At 38.8% G+C, this 22,311-nt stretch overlaps 1 protein-coding gene across 6 annotated transcripts in view; it reads left to right on the forward strand.

Annotated features, from left to right (window-relative positions):
- The window catches only part of POLN (DNA polymerase nu), a 156,234-nt gene that overhangs the window by 74,256 nt on the left and 59,667 nt on the right, over nt 1-22,311 (forward strand). For all 6 annotated transcript variants that reach the window (XM_038533251.1, XM_038533255.1, XM_038533254.1 and 3 more), the window contains 2 exons: nt 20,868-20,925; nt 22,097-22,174. In XM_038533251.1, the coding sequence (XP_038389179.1) occupies nt 20,868-20,925; nt 22,097-22,174 (136 nt within the window). The remainder of the gene's footprint in view (nt 1-20,867; nt 20,926-22,096; nt 22,175-22,311) is intronic.

The following is a 22,311-nucleotide window of genomic DNA, read 5'->3' on the forward strand; positions in this document are numbered from 1 at the left end:
TCATATACTTTTTATGTTCCTCCTTCTCTTCTTTTTTGGGAATTCCACTTGCAATTACCTTAGGTCACTTGAATTTGCCCCACAGCTCACTGAAACTCATTTTTCTTCTTCTCCTTGAATTTTTTTTCCTTTTAAATTTGAATAGTTTCTATTACTATGTCGTGTAATTCACTAATCTTTTCTTTTGTCATGTCAAATGTATTGTTAATCCTAATGAGTATTTTTTTTCTAATGAGTATATTTTTATATTAAATATTATAGCTTTCATTTCCAGAAATACAGTTTGGATATTTTTTATATGCCATCCATGTCTCTACTTAACTTTTTCAACATATTGGATATACATATAATAATTTTTTAATGTCTTTGTCTGTAATTTCAATATCTGTATCCATTAAAGGTTAGTTTCAGTAGATGAGTATTCTCATTATGAGTTCATTTTTTCTACTTTTTTGTATGCCTGGTAATCTTTGCTTCAATGCCAGACAGTGTAGATTTTACCTTGTCAGGTGATAGGCCTTTTTGCATTCTTATAAATATTCCTGAGCTTTATTGTGGACAAGTTACTTGGAAACAGTTGATCCTTTCTGGTCTTCCTTTATGTTTTATTAGACAGGTTTAGTAGCTAATTATTCCCCACTCCTGAGAAAGGACATTCCTGAGTATCCTACCTATTTTCCCATAAATTATGAATTTTCTCAAAATGGCTTCTGGGGGCAGGACCTATTCCTGAATGTTGTGTACTGTGTTCTGCTCCCTCTGGATGACTTTTTCCAGACTTTAATAGTTTCCTCACATACACGCAGGGATCAGTACTCTGCTGAATATTCAGCTCTCTGCTAGGCTCAAGGAAGGGATGATTTTATGAATTGTGTTTCTTACCTTCCTTGTTAGGCGGGAGCACTTTCTTTTCAACTGTGTATATCCTGAGTGGAAGTAGAAGCCCCCATCTGATAATTTTCATCCACCTCAAATCCTCATTCTTTTGTTCTCTTAGCATTGAGCAATTCATTGACCAGTATTTGCTTTTTATTTTTTTAAGATTTTATTTATTTATTCATGAGACACACAGAGAAAGAAGCAGACACATAGGCAGAGGGAGAAGAAGGCTCCCTGGAGGGAACCTGATGTGGGACTCGATCCCAGGACCTAGGGATCATGACCTGAGCCAAAGGCAGACACTCAACCGCTGAGCCAACCCAGGCATCCCAGTATTTGCTTTTCAAAACCTCAGTCTAGTGTTCTAAACATTCCCTGTACTTGTCATGATGGTCACTACATGGTGTTTTAACTGCCTGTTGACTTCTCTTTACCCTACTAGATTGTATGTTCCATGAGAACAAGGACTTTTTCTGCCTCTTTTGTTGGCTTACCCCCCGGGGCCTGGCTCTGCACCTGGAACCTACCTGCTAAGTACCAAGTACTTACTGAATGATCCACATTTGAGTTGCCTTCCACTGTCTCAGAGTCACATGGTTTGGGATCATCATCAGGATTGCAGTGTATTAACAGTGTAGGCCCAGTCTCTTCCCTGTGCTGGATGGTTGTGTTCTCCACCCTAGCTGGGAGTTAGTCAGGAGGCACTTTATCTGTCTTCATTTTCTTCCCATAACTCAGACACTTCAGAGTTCATGCTGGTCAACCCTTGTTTTGTGCGTCTCTCTTGGACCTGTCACATTTTGATGAAGGCCTGCTCCTGGGCAGGTGCTGAGGACCTCTATTCTCGTTGCACTTGCCAGGAGCCACATTCCTACCATTTCTTCGTCTTCTAATACCTCCTGGCCAGTCATGGCTCCAGATGCCCCTCCTAATGTTTCTGCATGGACAAGCTAGTTTTTGTTTTTTCTCTAAGATTCTATTTATTTATTTGAGAGAGAAAGAACAAGGGGTGGGGAAGGACAGAAGGAGAGAGAGAGAGAGAGAGAGAGAGAGAGAGAAACAGACTCCCGGCTGAGCAGGGAGCTGATGATTTGGAGCTCAATCTTAGGATCCTGTGATAATGACCTGAGCTGAAGGCAGACATTTATCCCACTGAGCCACCTAGGCACCTCATAGCTTACTGTTTTCATTCAATATTACATTTGTGAGATTTATCCACATTGGATAAAGTAGCACTAGTCCATTTATCTTGGCTACTATATAGTATTTCATTATATTAAATGTACTAGAAATATCTAGTTTTTCACTATTAGAAACAATACTATAAGAAAAACAATAATGCTGCAATGTATATTCTTGAATTCATTCCCTCAGGTCACCCTGGTTGCCTGGCCACAGGGTGTTCTGGGTACCACTCTCCTGTTCTGGGTATCACCAAGCACTCTTCAGGGGGTGGATGAGCACATACCTTGTCTGCAGCATGGGAGAGAGCTTGGTGCTCTACAGGGTCCTCTGCTCTTGGTATTTCTACACGTTTTATTCTTTGCTACTTGGATGCCTGTGAATTAATATTTATTGTGGCTTAAGATTTGGCTTTCTTTTCTGTTTCTTTAGTGACTTGCCTGTTTATCTCTTTTGCCCATTTTCAATTTAGTGGTTTGTCTTTTCTTATTAATTTATAGTATTTCTTTATATATTATGGATACTGGTCTTTCATTGACTTACATAAATGTCTTCTCTCAGTCTGTGTTTGATATTTTTATATTGTATTTGATGAAGTTGACTCACAGGTGTTTTCTGTGTTAGTATCAACTTTGTACACTTTATGGCTTGTATGCTTTGTGTCTTGTTTAATGAAACTTTTTCTTTTAACTTGGAGATCTTCTTGATAGTCTAATTCTCTTTCAATAGTTTTAGAGTTTTCCTTTTTACATTCAGTCTGCAGTCCCCCTGGAATTTGCATTTACACTGGTGTAAGGAAGATATCTGATTACTTTTCCATCTGAATAACTGCTTGTTATAACTATTGTTATGGTAAGCTGTTGGGATGACTTACAGTAATTTGTAAGCCTCTGTCCTACATGAATTTTGATAGATGCTGGGTCTGTTTCTAGGCTCTCAGTTCTGTGCCCTTGGTCCATTTGTCTAGTCTCATATGATCTTAATTTAAGATAGTTTCATTAGAAATGTCCATTCCCAGACTATCCTCAACTTAACCTATAATATCACTTATTCCCTTGCTGTAGTGTTTACCTTCCTTCTACTATATGCTCTTTGAGTTGCCTCAGCATTTTATCCCAGAAGTGAGCTAGCTCGGTGTCTACCATATGATGGGTGGTCACTTAAATGTTTTTGAAATAATGAATAAAATTGAGCACTTAAATCTTAGTTATTGAGTCCTAAATACAGCTAATGTATTATTGGGGGGAAAACATTTTAGATAAAATATATAGCATTAGGTAAATAAATTTCCTCCAATAGTTGATATATTATGTATTCATTATATTAATATTGATTTTATTTGATAAACTAGTAATTTTCATAATACTGTAGAATCTCGATGAATATAATAAATGAATTTTTCTAGTCAAGAGAGTCTTAATATTTTTAACAGTGAGGCTATATCTTATAGATCTTCTTTTATAATTTTGAGAAAAATTATTTTTTTCCAAAAGAATATATTTAAAATATCTGATATTTTGAAAAAAGATATTAAGTTCCCTGTGGGCAACTTATCACCATCTGAAGCTCTTAGGTATGAGTGGCAATTCAATTTTTTTTTCTTATAGATCGTATCTATTTACTTATTTTAGAGAGAGAGAGCTGGAGCACATGTGCCTGCAAGGTGTGTGGGGGGTCAGGCAGAAGGGGAGGGAGAGGGATAGGCAGAATCCATGCTAAGTGCTGACGTGGCAGGAGAGGCTGACGTGGGGCTGAGGGCAGGCCCAACCCCAGGATCCCTAGACCATGACCCCGAGATTAGGACCTAAGTGGAAACCAAGAGTCAGACACCCAACCAGCTGAGCCACCTGGGTGCCCCACAGTGGCAATTCAATTTTGAAGGACATCTGGATTGTTTCCAGTTTTGGGCTATTATAAGTAAAGCTGCTATAAACAATGTACAGATTTTTGTGTCTCTGGGATAAGTGCTAAGAATGCAATCGCTGGATCATATTTTTGTACATATGTACCAAATTCTATGTGTTAATATATTTTTTATTGAGATGAAACTGGTGTATAACATTATATTAATTTCAGATGCATAGAATAATAATTCAGTTTTTGTATGCACTACAAATTGATCACCACAGTAAGTCTAATTACCTTCTGTCACCAGGTGGTTGAACCCCTTAACCCATTTCATCCACTCCCCAATCCCCTCCATCTCTGATAATCATCAACCTGTTCTCTGTATCTATGAGTTTTATTTTGTTTTGTTTGTTTTGTTTTAGATTTGTTTAAATTACATATATAAGTGAAATCATACAGTGTTTGTCTGACTTATTTCATTTAACATAATATGCTCAAGGTCCATCCATGTTGTCACAAATGATAAGATCTCCTTATTTTTATGGCTGAGAAACATTCCATTATATATACATCACATTTTCTAAATCCATTCATCCATCAGTGGACACTTGGGTTGCTTCCATATCTTAGCTATTGTGAATAATGCTGCTATAAACATAGGGATGAATGTGTCTTTTCAAATCCATCTTTTTGTTTTGTTCAGGCAAATACCCAGTAGTAGAATTACTGGATTATGTGGTGGTTCTACTTACATTTTTTGAGGAGTCTCCATCCTGTTTCTACAGTGACTGTACCAATTTATATTCCCACCAACAGGGCACAGGGCTCCCTTTTCTTTGCATTCTTGCCAAACACTTGTTGTTTCTTGTCTTTTTGATAATAAAGCCATCCTAACAGGTATTAGATAATATTTCTTCGTGTTTTTGATTTGCATTTCCCTGATAATGTTGAGCATCGAGCATCTTTTCATGTGCCTGTTGAACATCTGTGTGTCTTCTTTGGAAAAATGTCTATTCTGGTACTCTGCTCATTTTTTATTTATTTATTTATTTTTCTTTGCTCATTTTTTAACCAGATTGTTTGTTTTTTTGCTATTGAGTTGTTTGAATTCTTTTATATTTTGATAACAACTCCCTATAGGACATATGGCTTACAGTTTTTTTCCCCATCCAGTAGGTTGCCTTTTTTTTTTTTTTTTTTTAACCTGTGCAGAAGCATTTTTCGTTTGATATACTCCCACTTGTTTATTTTTACTTTTGGAGTCAGATCAATGCTAAGACTGATGTCAAGAAGCTTACCACCTATGTTTTCTTTGAGGAGTTTTATGGTTTTGAGTCTTATATTCAAGTCTAATCCATTTTGTGTTCATTTTTCTTTTTTGCATGGTGTACAGTAGTGGTCTAGATTCATTCTTTTGCCTGTATCTGTCCAGTTTCCTCAGCACCATTTATCAAAGAGATAGTATTCTCCTCATTGGATATTCTTGCCTCCTTTGTTACAAATTAATTGACCATAAAATCATGAGTTTTATTTCTGGGCTGTTTGGTTCTCTTAGTCTATGTGACTATTTTAATGCCAATATGTACTAATATTTTTAAGGGATTTTTATGTATATACTAATGAGAAGTATAGATCTGTTTTTATCTGGTTTGGATATGAGAATAATACTAGTTTCATGAAATAGGAAATGTTCCTTTCTCTTGCATTCTCTGGAAGATATTGTGTGGAATTTGTGTTTATTCTTCTTTAAAGAGGGGTGCTTGGCTGGCTCAGTCCATAGAGCATATGTCTCTTGATCTCAGGGTTGTAAGTTTGAGCCCCATGTTGGGTGTAGAGATTACTTAAAAATAAAACATTTTTTAAAATTCTTCTTTAAATATTTGATAGAATTTGCTAATAAAATTTTCTGGGCCTAGAGGTTTCTTTTTGGAGAGTTTAAAAATTATGTGTCCAATTTTTCCAATATTTGTAAGGTTATTCATATTATCTTATTTCTTATTGGGTAAATTTTGATTGGTTGTATTTTTTTAAAAATTGGTCCATTTCGTCTGATTTGTGAAATTGATATGTGTTTAGTTGTTTGTAGAATTCCCTTATCCTTTTGATGTCTGCAGGATCTGTAGTGATGTCACCTATTTCATTCCTGATATTATTAATTTGTGTCTTTTTTTTGTCTCTTTTTTTGTCAGTCTAAATAGAGTTTTATCAATGTTACTGATCTTTCTCATGAACCAACTATTTGTTTCAGTTTTCAATGTTATTGATCTCTGTTCTTTATTCTTTCCTTTCTTCTGCTTGATTTGGGTATTTTAAAAATATTTTATTTATTCATGAGAGACACACAGAGAGAGAGAGAGAGAGGCAGAGATATCTAGAGAGAGGAGCAAGCTCCCTGTGGGGAGCCTGATTTGGAACTTGATCCCAGGGACCTCAGGATCATGACCTGAGCCAAAGGCAAATGCTCAACCACTGAACTACCCAGATGTCCCTTGATTTGGGTTTATTTTGCTTTACTTTTGCTAGATTCTCAAGGTGCAATTTTAGATTATTGCTTTAAGACTTTTCCTTTTTCTCCATGTATGCATTTTTCATGCTACCGAATTTCCCTCTCCCCCACTGTTCTAACTGTATCCTACAAATTTTGATATGCTATATATTTTGTCAAAGAAAAATTACACCAAAGTTGAGCAGGCAAGGAAGAGCTTATTCAAGATTATTGTGGGATCCCTGTGTGGCGCAGCGGTTCGGCGCCTGCCTTTGGCCCAGGGCGCGATCCTGGAGACCCAGGATCGAATCCCACGTCGGGCTCCCGGTGCATGGAGTCTGCTTCTCCCTCTGCCTATGTCTCTGCCTCTCTCTCTCTCTCTCTCTCTCTCTCTCTCTCTCTCTCTGTGACTATCATAAATAAAAAATAAATAAATAAATAAAAATAAAATAAAATAAAAGATTATTGCAATAGGGGAAAGAGATTGAACTCAACTCCAAATATGGCAAGGGCACCTGGGGATTTACAGCCAATGGGGAGGCAGACATAATCGGTGAGTAGAAAATTACTAAGAGGAACTTGGCCAGGTATGAAAAGTGGGAGGATTCATGCTAAATTACTTACTAAACTCAGTGGTGTTTTTCTGCAGTATTTGACTGGAGTAGTATGGATACTGTCCAAAGGTTTTCTCTCTTGCTGGGCTGTCCCCTTCTTGTCCTTTGGCTAGAGAGAACAGTCTCCTTCCCTCCCATCCCACCTTGAGAAGGAGGAGCATAAATGGAGGGTCAGCACTGGCTGAGTGATTTTCCGAAAGTTTCTACACCAGGTGATTAAGTTACTACTTTCCAAGTATTCATTTAAATATGTCCAGTGGCAAACAACAGAAAATCAAACCCAAACTGATCTATCAGGGTATTTCTCAGCTTACCTGACTTAGAAGTCCAAGGAAGGGCTAGCTTCAGGCAAGGTTTGATCTGGCAGCCTAAGTTATACAAGCAGGTCCAGCTTCTGTCCCCCATTTCCCAACTTCTTTTCCTCAGCATCCCAGCAGGTCTTGGCAATACCTGCTTAGTTTCTCCCTTGTGGGGATGAACACATCTCTCTATGTAGCTTCCATGAAAGGAGGAGGAAGCATCTTTCACAGATGCCCACAGCAAGCATCTCCTTGCATCTCTCTGGGATAGCCCAAGCCATCTTTAAACTAGTCACTCTGGCCACAAGATGGCCTCTGCTGGTTGGCTTAAAGGTGAGGGCCCTTAATGAAAATCTGAGTGTCATTTTCTTTCTTTCTTTCTTTCTTTCTTTCTTTCTTTCTTTCTTTCTTTCTTTCTTTCTTTCTTTCTTTCTTTCCTTCCTTCCTTCTTTCTTTCTTTCTTTTTTTTTTAAGGTTATTTATTTATTTATTTATTTATTTGAGAAAGAGTGAGAGCAAGAGAGAGACCAGCAGGGAGAGGGAGAAGCAGACTCCCCACAGAACAGGGACCGCTGATGCAGGGCTCAATCCCAAGACCCTGAGATCAGGACCTGAACTGAAGGCAGATGCTTAACTGACCGAGCCACCCAGGCGTCCCTAAGTGTCATTTTCTGAGGAAGAAGGATAAGAATACTCGGGGCCCAAATAGCCAGTATCTCCGCACATGACAGGATTGTTTTTTTTTTTTCTAGCTATCTGCAGAAATAAGAATTACAAATTTTAAACCCACTGAATGAGATAAGTTTATTTTAACCAATATTCTTCTGAATACACTAAAAAAACAAGTAAGGGCTATTTATTACTTATCTTTTTCTTCTAACAGGAAATAGTCTGTTCTGTTCTAGTGTGCCATCCATTCTTAGGTAGTTACTTGGTAAAGATTCTTAGGAACTTTGCCTTTGGGTTCAGGTGGCACTGCCCAGTGAAGAGTCTTATTTTCCAGATACAATTAAGCCCTATTTCATCATTACCTATATAAATATTAAAGTAGCTAATTTGAAATAATTCTACTCAGTTACATTGTTGGCATGTGATTTTTCTGCTTACCTGCTGAATATCTCCCACATGATATCATTTAACTATCAAACTATTTATTATCAAGATTTTCATAAGTTGTGTAATTATTGCTAACTCTGCACCACTATTTGAAACCCAAATGAGATTTTTTATCTTTATACTTTGTTATTTTAGGAATTAAATATTTTCTAATTTCTATTTAGAATAAAAGGAACAGTCCCTCATTCTCCGTGGATCACTTCACAGTGGGAAGGGAGTATTCTGGTACTTTCCATTCACCTCCTTTTTTTGGAACATCTGTGATTAGTTTACTAAGAGTGGGCACCACTGTGTGCAATGAACACCAGTATTTTTTATCCTATTCAGTTTTGTCCTTTAAAGCACTTGGAGACCTCCTAAGGAATCATGACCCACAGCTAAATGGGCCATGAGGGTCAGACAGTGGGCAGAGAGAGGCACCTGCTCTCTGGAGTCACGCTGCCCTGGGATAGGCCCTCAGCCCTGATCTCTGGCACCCTGTTTGCTCTGCTAGGCATCTCCACTCTGTCCATGCTGCTTGATTTACTTTGCCCTTCCTCTGGCTCCATGTGGTCCTCCCATGTCTAACTCCCTCTCCTCTCTCTTGGGTCGGGCACCCTGAGGGCTTATTCCCCTTCCTTTCTCCCTGTGGCCTGGATGCTTTTCCTCCCTCCTCTGAGCCCATTGTACACGGTTCTCCTTCCCCAGCAGCTGCAGCCTCTGCTCCCACTTATGTGCTCATAACACTCAAATTTCTCTCTCCATTCAGCTTTCCTTCAGGCCTCTCAAAAAAGGGGGGGTGGGTGGGAGGGTGCCAGGTTGGCTCAGTTGGTTGAGTGTTCAACTCTTGGTTTCAGCTCAGGTTATGATCTTAGGTGGTGAGATTAAGTCTCTCATCAGGCTCTGTGCTCAGCAGGGAGTCTGCTTGAGTTTCTCTCACCTTCTCCCTCTGCCCACCCCCTCTGCTCTCTCTCTCTCTCTCTCTCTCTCTCTCTCTAAAGTAAATAAATAAATCTTTAAAAAAAATCCACAGTGATTTCATCCTTTTATGCCAAATCTGCCTCCATTCCCCTGGTCACTCAGGTGGGAGCCCTGCTTTTCTAGCCCATCATCAGGTCCTGTTGAGTGTGCCTCCTGAGCATTGCCCTTCACTATACTTCTCATCCCACCCACTTCAGCTATCCTTCCCTGCTCTTCCACTCTTCTGCCCAGCAGCAGAGAGCCTCACAGGCTGGTCACATTTTCCACTCCTTACCTCATGTCCAGGGCTCCTAGTGTTCTGACCCCTGACTCCCTCTCCAGCCCATTTCTTCCTGCTGCCCACTCATTTATTCATTTATTCATTCAACAGATGTTTATTGAGCATCTAAGTGCCAGGCTATTCATGATGCTTATGCTAAAAGCATCACAACTTCTATCCTTGTGGAGTCTGGGGGCTGGCGGGCATGAGCAGACAGTAGACATACTAAGTCCTGATATGAAAGATGATAAAATGCTGTGTAAATATGGGGTTGCAGGGGCAAGGATCAGAAGCACAGGGGAAGATGAGGCTCATGAGGGGAGGCAGAGAGGCACTGACAGAAGATGTGATGACCAAACAAACACTCTAAGGTGAAGGAATGGGCCACCTGGGCCATGTGGTTGTAGGGGAGGTGCATCTCAGTGCACGCCAAGGCCATCTGAGCCCCTCACCCAGCCCCCAGCTCCACACAGGGCTGGGGCCCATGCTGGTCTTGGGGCTACAGATCAGGTAAATTGCAGGAGTGCTAGCCCAGTGCTAAGTACTCTCTTGGGTATGGCTATGTGGCCCTTACCCTGTTCTTTGCTAATTGCCCTTTCTATGTTTTTGCTGCCCTGGTTTTTATTTGTTGTGTTTTCCCTCATATTCTTAAGAAAAATAATTTCAGGAAACATCTGACACTGTTTGACAGAACACCAGAGGCTGCTGAGCACTGTTTTGGGGCAGACCTTCAAATCCCAGCTCAATTGCTAACAGTATGACTCTAGCTGGAAACCTCAATTTTCCTCCATGAAATAGTAAAAGTAATGCCGCCTTTGCCAGGTTATTGTGAAGATTATTTCTTTTTCATTTTATTCCTTCAACTAATATTTGTTGATTGCCACTGGGTGCTAGGAAGGGTCATAGGTGCTGAGGACAGAGGAGACAACACAAGCATCACCTTGTCCTCAGGAGGCTGTGTCCTGCTGGAGCGCAGTTTGTTCGTTTGCTCCTGACAGCCCATCAGAGGCACCTCATGTGCTGCTTGGAAGCTGCTGCTGCTGCTGCCACGTGGAGATCAGGACAAAGGAAAACTAGCTGCAACCCTCATTGTGATTATCACTGCCATTTGGCCTCATTCCAGAGGTTCTACATACACTAGAGACAGGTCTGCTATCATTGTTGCTCTATTTCTGCTGCCTCCTTGGTATTGTATCTGCAGTTTAGATACTTTGGCCACACTGTAGAGGACTGATGGTGACCATCTCTAGGCCCACAGTAGAAGTAGGAGGGCCATAGGACAATGGACCTCCTGGGTGCACTGCCTTCCCATGTAGTTAAAACTGTTGCTCACTTGGCATTTTCACTTACAACTACTGACATTTTAACAAATGCCAAATTAGAGACTTAAAATGTCACCTCTGCACCTAGCCTTTTACTGACTGTGAAATAAAAGCTGTTAACGTTGAATTTTTCTAGATCAGTTGTCTTGTTTTTTTTAAGCACACCGAAGTTCATCATGAAAACAAATGCTACGAGTGTGCCCAGTTTTTATTACTAGTACTTTTTCTCTGCAGCCATCATGGGGCCCAAAGCAGTCTATGGAAGCTGAGAAAAGAGAATCAAGAACAAAGCACAGGGCATTTCCTGTAGTGGGTCTCAGTGTCCCAGAGAATCTGGCTGTGTTTATTTATACAAGGGACTTAGAAGTGGTTCTCATACTCCTTGTGATGTGTACATTAAAGCAGAAAAATTTATAACCTACAGGAGAATGGAGTCCCACTTTACTTTTACTTTCCATAGATTGGGAAACTTAATGTAGTCCTTCTGTTGTATGGTCATGTTGCTATGTGCTCACTCTGCATTCTGCTCTAGAGTTCTCAAAAGGCTGATGGGCCTAGTCCAGACTACTACATATTAGGGAGACCAAGGAGATTGAAATTTTCACTGCATTTTTATTCAACATAGTACTGGAAGTCCTAGCTGCAACAATCAGACAAGAAAAGAAATAAAAGGGGCACCTGTGTGGCTCAGTCAGTTAGGCATCTGCCTTTAGCTCAGGTCATGATCTCAGGGTCCTGGGATCAAGCCCTGCATAGGGCTCCCTGCTCAGCAGAGATCCTGCTTCTCCCTCACCTTCTGCCCCTCCCCTCCACTTGTGTTCTCTCTCCCTCTCTCTCTTTCTCTCAAATAAATAAATAAAATTTTTTTAAAAAATAAAAAGAAATGAAAGGGATCCAAATTGGTAAGGAATAAGTAAAACGTTCATTATTGCAAATGACATGATACTTTATATAGAAAACCCTAAAGACTCCAACAAAAACCTATTTGAACTGATAACTAAATTCAGTGAAGTTGCAGGATACAAATTTAAATATAGAAATCTATTGCATTTCTATATACTAAAAAACCAAGTAGCAGAAAGAGAAATTTAAAAAAACAATCTCATTTGCAATTGCACTCCCCACCCCCCAAAAAAGAAACACCTAGGAATAAACAATCAGGGAAATGAAAGACCTATCCTCTGAAAACAATATAACATTGATGAAAGAAGTTAGAGAAGATACAAATAAATGGAAAGATATACTATGTTCATGGATTGATGAATTAATATTGTTAAAATGCCCATACTACACAAAGCATTCTATAGATTCAGTGCAATTGCTATCAAAATATCAACATTTTCCACAGAACTAGAACAAATAATACCAAAATTGTATGGAACCACTAAAGACCCCAAACAGCCAAAGCAATCTTGGAAAGAGGAACAAAGCTGGAGGTATCTCAATTGCAGATCTCAAGATATATTACAAAGCTATAGTGATCAGGACAGTATGGTACTGGCACAGAAATAGACACATGGATCAGTGTAATAGGATAGAGAGCCCAAAAATAAACCCATGCTTATATGGTTGGTTAATCTATGACAAAGGAGGCAAGAATATCCAATGGGGAAGAGAGTATCTTCAATAAATGGTGCTGGGAAAACTGGACAAATACATGCAAAAGAATGAAACTGGATCACAAAATAAATACGTAAAAATGGATTAAAGACTTAAACATGAGACCTGAAAATATAAAAATCCTAAAAGAAAACTTAGGCAGTAATCTCTTTGATATCCACTGTTGCAACATTTTTCTAGATATGTCTCCTCCGACAAGGGAAGCAGAGGCAAAAATAAACTATTGAGACCCAGCCAAAATAAAAAGCTTTTGCACAACAAAGAAACCCTCAACAAAATAAAAAAAATCTAGTGAATGGGAAGTGGAAGTAATATATCCAATAAAGGGATAATATCTAAAATATAAGGAACTTACACAATTCAACACCAAAAAAAAAAAAAAAATCCAATTAAAAATGGAGACCTGAATAGAAATTTTTCCAAAGACACACGGATGACCAACAGATACGTAAAAAGATGCTCAGCATCCCTCATCATCAAGGAAATGCAAATCAAAACTACAATGAGATACCACCTCACACCTGTTAAAATAGCTAAAATCAAAAAGCCAAGAATCAGGTGTTGAAGAGGATACTGAAAAAGAGGAACCCTCGTGCACTATTGGTGGGAATGTAAATTGATGCTGTGGAATATAGCATGGAGGTTCCTCAAAAAATTAGGAATACCATATGATCCGATAATTTTACTGCTGGATATTTACCCAAAGAAAAACGCTAATTTGGAAAGACACATGCACCTCTTTGTTGATTTTAGCATGATTTATAATACCATGATATGGAAGCAACCCTGGTATCCATCACCTGATGAATGGATAGAGAAGATATGGTGTGTGTGTATATATATATATATATATATATATATATATATATATATATATATATATATATATATATATATATATATATATATATATAGTGGAGTATTACTCATCCATAAAAAAGAATGAGATCTTACCATTTGCAACAACGTGGGTGGACCTTGAGGATATTAAGCTAAATTAAGTAAGTCAGACAAAGGCAAATACCATGTGATTTCACTTATAGGTGGAATCTAAAAAACAAAACAAAGAAACAAACCTGCCAAAAAAGAAAAAGCAGACTCTTAAAGAGAGGGAACAAACTGGTGGCTGCCAGAGGGAAGGTGAGTGGCAGGATGCACGAAATCAATCAAAGGGATTGAGAGTACAAACTTCCAGTTATAAAAAAGTGATGTAGATGAAAAGTATAGCACAGGGAATATAGTCATTAATATCATAATAACATCTAATACATGGGGACTACACTGGGTAATAAAAGGAATTGTTGAATCACTATGTTGCACACATGAAACCAATATATTGTATGTTAATTATACTTCAAAAAATCTTATTTCACTGAGTGGTCAATATGAGGGAACTAGCTGATGTCAGATAATAATGATTGATCCTAACAAGCCAAGTATGCTGATGATATTGCTTTCACACCACAGACACTCAGATTTATTATTTCTTGTCATTGTGGGTGCCAGCCCCTCTCATGAAGAGATTGATGGGGAGTCTAACCCCACCTGACAACATGGTATCTGCAAGTGGTTTGCCATTTTTTTCTTCTTCAGAAAGGCACACTCCTCCTTGTATTAAAATCTAGTTTTGGTCTTTGACAGCATCCATTTGCTAGTCATGTCTGACTTGGATGCCACCATGGGCATGTCACAACCATGCTTCCACCTACATCCCTGGTGTGTTGAGTGCTTCCACTAGGCTTCACCACATTCAGATGGTTACCAAATGGGATCTGACTCCTTCCCAGATGTTTCAGGCTCTTGTTAGCTGTCACACACCCCCATAGTCACTTTATTTCACCCTTGGTCTTTGATAACTCACATGCATATACATTCATGGCTCACCCTGACAGACAAATGTGTGAGCATTCATTTGTGCATGAGGCTTTAGGGACAGGACTGTCCAATTGCTGTTTTCATCACAGAGGCCAGTACAGAAGCTCTGAAGCATTTCCTATATACATTTGTGAATGTGAACCCATGTTTATGAGCAGACACAGACCTGGCTGGTACACAGTGCAACAGAGCAATGGGAAAGGCATTATCCATTATCCTTGTTGGCATGGGCCAACATCCTTCTCAGGATTGCGTTCTGTGGACGAACATATTTAATAAAGCATGCCATTCATAAGTTAGGTATTTAGTGAAGTTTATTATCCTGTTATTTTTTATATTGTAAAACAAAAAAATTGACATTTAATTATTAAAAGGCTTCTTTCAGGGATGCCTGGGTGGCTCAGTGGTTGAGCATCTGCCTTTGGCTCAGGTCATGATCTCGGTGCCCTGGGATCGAGTCCCACATTGGACTCCCCATGGGGAGCCTGCTTCTCCCACTGTGTATGTCTCTGCCTCTCTGTCTCATGAACAAATATATAAAAAATTTTTTAAAAATAAAGGCTTCTTTCATATCTGTTTAAACTTAACATTATTGACTTCTCAGGACAAATAGGAAACTTGTTTCTTTCTCTCTAGGTAAAGTGACTTTCATTAAAGCTGATGTTTTATGAGACCTGAGAGAAACGATATTAGGAATTGTACATGTTTTTTCTGGGTGGCCCTGACAACCAGGAGCACTTAGCTGGGTGCATTAATTACAGTCTGACCTGGTTCTGATTTGGCATTCCATTGGGTAAAGAACACATCCTATTTTATACAGCTATGACAGTGAAATTACTCAAAGTGAGTAAATTTTATGAATGCTCTTTGTTAGGTTGAGAAAATTCTTTTTTTTCCTAGTTGATATATGTTCATATAAATGAGTGTTGGATTTTAGCAAATGCTCTTAATGTTTTATCATAATGATGATGTGTTTTTTTGTCCTTTATTCTACTAATCTGATGTATTACATTAATTATTTTTGGATTTTAAACAAATCTTACATTCCTAAGATAAATCCTACTTGGTCATGATATATAATCCTTTTTGGATGTTCTTAGATCAGTTTGCTAATATTTGGTTGAGGGCTTTGTATCTTTATTTATGAAGAGTGTAGTATATGATATCTGGCTCCAGTATCAGGGTAATACTTATCTCGTAGAATGAGTTGGCAGGCTCCTCACTCTGCCATTCTGGAAGTACCTCTCATTGCGGAGTTGTTGTTTTTTTAAGATTTTATTTATTTATTTATTTATTCATGAGAGACACAGAGAGAAAGAGAGGTAGACCTAGGCAGAGAAAGAAGGAGGCTCCATGCAGGAAGCCCGACGTGGGACTCGATCCCAGGACTCCGGGATCACGCCCCAATCCAAAGGCAGACGCTCAACTGCTGAGCCACCCAGGCGTCCCTCATTGCTGAGTTTTGTTAAGAGTTCTTTATATATTTTGAATTCAGTGTGATACGAAAAAAAATTATTCTAGTATAAGGCTTGCTTTTCATTCCCTTAACGGCATCCTTCTCAAACCAAGGTTTTTAAAAGTTTCATGGAGCCAAATTCTTCAAGTGTTTTCTTTTATAGATCATGCTTTTGGTGCATATCTAAGAACTCTCTGTGTAATCCAAGATTACAAGGATTTTTTCTTAATTATTTTAAATATTTTATTTATTTGGCAGAGAGAGTACAGCAGGGAGACAGGGAGCCCAGAGTGGGGCTCTATCCTAGAACCCTGAGACCATGACCTGAGCCGAAGGCAGACATTTTAACTGACTGAGGCATCTAGGTGCCCCTCAAGTTTTCTTCTAAAAGCTTTAGAGTTTTACGTTTTACCTTTAGACCTATGATCCATAATTATAGAATTAGCTTGTTGATAGCTATGAAATATCCTGCTGGGATTTCGATTGGGATTGTGCTGAATTCATTAATCAATTCGGAGGTCATCAGCATTTGAGTATTCTAATCCAAGAACATAGTGTATCTTTCTATTTATTTAGGGCTTTGAATCCTTTTATCAGAATTTTGTAATTTTCTGCACACAGATTTATACTTTGGTATTTTGAGGCTGCTGTTATAAATGGCATTGTTTAATTTCAATGCCCAGTTGTTCACTGGGAATATATAGATACACAATTGATTTTTGTAGGTTGACTTTATATTCTAGTACCTTGGTCAGCTCATTTATTAGTCCCAGAAAGCTTTTTTGTTTCCATGGGTTATTCTACATAGATAATCATGTCTTCCATGAATAATGGCCATTTTATTTCTTTTTTTGTACTGTGTGCTTTTTATTTCTTTTTCTTGCCTTATCATTCTGGCTCAGACTTCCTTTATTGTGTTGAATAGAGTGCTAGGAGGAAACATCCTTGTCCTACTCCTGCTCTCCAAAGGAAAACATTGAGTCTTTCACCATCAAGGGCAGTGTTCATTTTAGGTTTTGTCACAGATTCTCTTTGTCATGTTAGAGAATTCCTTTCTATTCCTAATTTCTAAGAGTACTTTTTATCATGGATGGATATTTAATTTTGTCAAATGCTTTTTCTGCATCTATTAAGATCATATGATTTTTTTTATTTTTTTCTTCAATGCATTTCTATAGGGAATGACATTAATAGATTTTTAAATGTTGAATCAGCCAAGGCTGGGATTTGTGGTATTAACCCCCAAAAATCTTGGTCATGACGGATTGTCTTGTTGCTGGATTGATTTGCTCACATTTTGTTTAGGATTATTTCTGCCTATATCCATGAGAGATACTGGTCTATAGTTTTTTCTTGAAAAGTCTTTGTCTGGTTTTGCTATTAGGATATTGCCTCATAAAATAAGTTAAAAAGTATTCCCTTCTGTTTTATTTTCTAGTAGAGATCATGTAGAATCAATATTATTTATTCCTTAATTATGTGGTAGAATTCACCATTGAAACTATCTGGATCTATAATTTTATTTGCAGAAAAGTTTTTAACTAGAGTCAGTTTTTGTAATAGGTGTGGGTTATCTGGATTTTGGTTTTTCTTGAGTGAATTTTGGTAGTTTGTATCTCTTAAGGAACTGGCCTCCTTCATCTTGTTGAATTTATGGACACATTTTGCTCATAGAATTTCTTTAGTGTCCTTCATGTGATCTGTGATAATATCTGCCTTTCATTCCTAAAATTGATTATTTTTGGCTTTTTTAAAAACAGTTTAGCTAGCGGTTTATCAATTTTATTGGTCTTTTACAAGGCTTGGGCTTCACTGATTTATCTATATAGTTGACCCTTGAACAACGTAAGGATTGGAGCACTGGGGCAGCCCCGGTGGCGCAGCGGTTTAGCACCGTCTGCAGCCTAGGGCATGATCCTGGAGACCCTGGATAGAGTCCCATGTCGGGCTCTCTGCATGGTGCCTGCTTCTCCCTCTGCCTGTCTCTGCTTCTCTCTCTCTCTCTCTCTGTCTCTATGAATAAATAAATAAATAATCTTTAAAAAAAAAAGGATTGGAGCACTGATTTGCACAGTAGAAAACTCACATATGACTTTGACTCCTTAAAAACTTAACTACTGGTAGCCTACTGTGGACTAGAAGCCTTACTAATAACATAAACAATTGATTAACAGGTATTTTGCATGTCAATGTATTATATGCTGTATTTTTAAAATAATTCTAGTTTACAGTCAAAAGCTAGAGAAAAGGAAATGTTATTAAGAAAATCATAAGGAGGGATCCCTGGGTGGCGCAGCGGTTTGGCGCCTGCCTTTGGCCCAGGGCGTGATCCTGGAGACCCGGGATCGAATCCCACATCGGGCTCCCGGTGCATGGAGCCTGCTTCTCCCTCTGCCTGTGTCTCTGCCTCTCTCTCTCTCTCTCTCTGTATCTGTCATAAATAAATAAAATATTTAAAAAAAAAAAAAAAAAGAAAATCATAAGGAAAGAAAATACATCTGCAGTACAGTTAAGTATTTTTCAAAACAATCCCTGTATAAGTAGACTTGTGTAGTTCAAACCCATATTGTCTAAGGGTCAGCTGTATTGCTTTTCTGTTTTAAATTTCATTAATTTCAGATCTTCATTATTTTTCTATTACTTGCATTGGAGTTAATTTGCTCTTTTTTTTTTCTATTTCCTCAGTATAGAAGCTTAAATTTTTTATTTGAGACCTTTCTTTTTCTCCAATATAAACATTTAATGCTATAAATTTCCCTATAAGTACTGCTTTAGCTTTATGCCATAGATTTTGATACTGTGTATTTCCTTTTGCATTCTGTTCAACATATTTTCTAAGTTCCCTTAAGACATCTACTTTGACTCTTGGCTAATTGAGAATTATGTTGGCTAATGTCCTAAAATTTGTGAATTTTCTTGATATCTTTCTGTTACTGATTCTTAGTTTACCTTCATTGTGTCAGAGAACATACTTTTAACTATCTGCTCCTCTAGTCCTATCCCTACACAGACCCCTACTCCAACACTCACACTATGCCTAGGCGCACTATACTTGTACACGGACCCCTAAAGCTAAATCTACTCCTACCTTTGCCACTACCTGTACAACTAGCCCTAAGCTTAACTCTGCCCCTGCCCCTACACCTACACCTACAGCTACACATAACCTTAAACCTACTCCTAACCCTACCTCTATACCACAATGAACCCTCCCCCAACACCTACTACTACCCTGACCATACCCCTAAACATACTTATACACTGACACCTACCATAAAGCTAATCTGACCCCTACCCCTACCATTACACTTACTTCTACAGAGTTCCTTACTCCTACCATTACCTCGACTCCTACCTCTAAAACAACTGCTAGCCCTACCCCTAATCCAAATCCTACCCACCCTGCACCTAACCTTACCCTTTTTCAGTTTGCTATCATTCCTGGAGGACACGATCTTCTGACGAGCAGGCTCTGAGTTGACAGAGCCCTCGTTCAGCACCACTGTGGTCTGAGCACATGGCTCCTGACTACAAGTCCATGGCCAGCCACGTGGCTGCTCCTGTACATGTCCTGTGTCATTTCACTCACACTACTTTCAAGATTGTTCTCAGTCTTTGGTTTTCAGCAGTTTGTGATGTTTCTGGGCCTGATTTTCTTTTAATTCATCTCATTTAAGCTGAAAAATGTCTTTCACTAAATCTGGGAAATTTTTAGCCATTATTTCTTTAAGTATTCTTTTCTACACTAGTCTCTTTTTTCTCTCAGGGACTGAAATAACAATCATATTGTGCTTCTGATATTATCCCACAGGTCCCTGAGCCTCTGTTTATGTTGCCCCCAAATTTTTCTTCTCTCCTCTACACAGGATAATTTCTGCTGTCTCTAAGTTCACTGGCTCTCGTGTTCTGTCCTCTCTGTCCTGTTACTGAGCTTATCGCATGAATATTTGGTATTGTTTTAAGCTATCACATGATTATATTGTAGAGAAAATGTAAGGGCCACAAGCTTCATACCTCGGATCTCGATGTCCTCACCTTAAAACATGAGGTGACAGTGTCTGCCTTACATGGGGTTGCTGGGCCCAAATCACAGGGTCTGGACATCCAGCAGCCTCACTGGATCCAGTCAGGGGGTTGAGACCAACGAGTGCCCAAAGACTCCCATTACCAGGTAAAGCAGGATGTCTTTGTGGAAGGTACTGCCAAGTACAAAGGATGTTGCTGCGGAAGTTCTCCTAATTTGAATGGCAGTAACAGGAGGGAAGCCAACGGCTGTTCAGTCCAAGTTGTAAGGGTGTAAAGGTGCTTAGTGAGCTGTCATAGGCTTTCCAGGGGAAGTGGACACACTGGCCACCAGCCAGAGGGTGGCTGCACGTGCCAAGCGCACCAGGGGAGGCGATGGTCAGGGTGGAGAGACCAGAATTTTCATCTTAAAATATGTTTAAGGGGTAGCTACAATATACAAATTTTACAGAAATCTACATTTAGCATGTTATACAGAAATTTTTAAGTTAATAAGTTTGTATTGGGCTGCTGCTAGCAACATTACTGTATATAATTACAAGGGCCACACAGGCTGGAGTCAAGAAGAATTGTTCTCATATTTGCTGACTGTACTTAGTGGTGTACTTGCCAAAATTATGTTTCAGTATTAGATACTTATATTGTGTAGTAACATGCTTGTATATAATATATTGGCATTAGCTGTTTTGTTAAGGTTTAATTAACGTGACACATTTTAAATGCCCTTAAATGGTAAAGATCTGGGGGTATCTGGCTGGCTCAGTTGATAGAGCATGCAGTTCTTGATCTCGGGGCCATGAGTTCAAGACCCAGGTTGGGTGTAGAGTTTACTTTAAAAAATAATTTTTAAAAATAATAATATTAAATGATACAGATTAATTTACGAGTAGATACTCCAGCTAAAGCTATTCTCCTCTTATTATTAACAGAATATCCAAGGTATCTCTAAGCACCCAATTAAGATTACTAAACCGCAAAATTTTAAAGGTAATCCATTTTTCTCTATTTTGCTGAAGTCTTGGGTAACATTTTCTTCAAACTTACAAGTGTTTATAATTGCTTTTCTGTATAACTAACTTCTTTGCCTTCCTGAAGTTCTCTGTATTTGCATGACCAGGATTTAAATACACGTTGAATAATAAAACACAGCTAAACTGATATGGCACCTCCCTTTTAGCATTTCAAAAGTTAAAATAGATGATAATTATATGAGGAAAGTAGCTCCCCTCCCACCATCTCTCCCCCACCAACTTCCCAATAGAGAAAAAAAAACAAACATACAATAGAATTGGCTTCTATTAAAGTCTGAAAGCTACTGGAAATGTTTATAAAAGCATATTAACACTGTTCTTTCTTCTGAGCTATTCCACTGTATGTGGACAGTTACACTTCTAAAAAACAAAAAGGTCATATCTGAGCAAAGTAAGTTCTATGGCCCATCCCTGTAACTCCTGCACCCCTGGTGAAGTGCTCCGGCCCCTCTGCTTTGGGAACCACTGCTTCTGCTGGGTCACCACAAGACAGTGAAGCATGACCAGGGGTCCTTTCAAATAAATACATAGTCACCCTTAGGCAGGACCCCACATGGAGGTGACCACAACAAGCACCTTGTCTTCTACTGCCCTTCTAAACATACCCTGTGCATCATAGAAACTGCGCTTCCCCAAAGCCTGTCTTCTAGGCAGTGAGGCTCAGGGAGCTTCCAGAACATTCTTACCGGTGTATGTTCAAGGGTCAGTATTTGAGATTTTCCTCACCAGGAATTCTAGACAGAATGTAAAATTTTAACAACAGAAAATCTACTTTACTCTCAGCAGTACCGTGTTGCTTTTAAATTGTATTAAAAATGGGCAGCCTGGGTGGCTCGGCGGTTTAGTGCCACCTTCGGCCCAGGGCCTGATCCTGGAGACCCAGGATCAAATCCCATGTCAGGCTCCCTGCATGTGTCTGTCTGTCTGTCTGTCTCTCTTTCTCTCTCATGAATAAATAAATAAAATCTTTAAAAAAATAAAAATAAATAAACTGTATTAAAAATATTCAGAAAAGTCAGAAATCTAGACTCTTGACTTTGGAATAATATTAAAATAAACTGTGTGAGGAATGGCTGTGAATCAGTGCATGACCATATTCACCAAGTATTTTTGAAATAACAATTCAGGTACAGAAGGCACGATGCTCACCATTTCCCCAAGGAGCATGTTTGTTGCACCCGAGAGCCACACCTTCCTGGCAGCAGGTATGGGCACACTATGCCAGAGACACACATCTCTGTGTCACTGGGGCTCACTTCACATGTCTCATATGGTTCAAATACTTGGAAGTTGAAGAATTCAAAGGTACTTACAGAATTCATTCTCTAACATCCTAAGGCAA

This window comes from Canis lupus, chromosome 3 (genome assembly GCF_011100685.1).
Source record: "Canis lupus familiaris isolate Mischka breed German Shepherd chromosome 3, alternate assembly UU_Cfam_GSD_1.0, whole genome shotgun sequence".
In the NCBI taxonomy this organism is placed as follows: domain Eukaryota; kingdom Metazoa; phylum Chordata; class Mammalia; order Carnivora; family Canidae; genus Canis; species Canis lupus.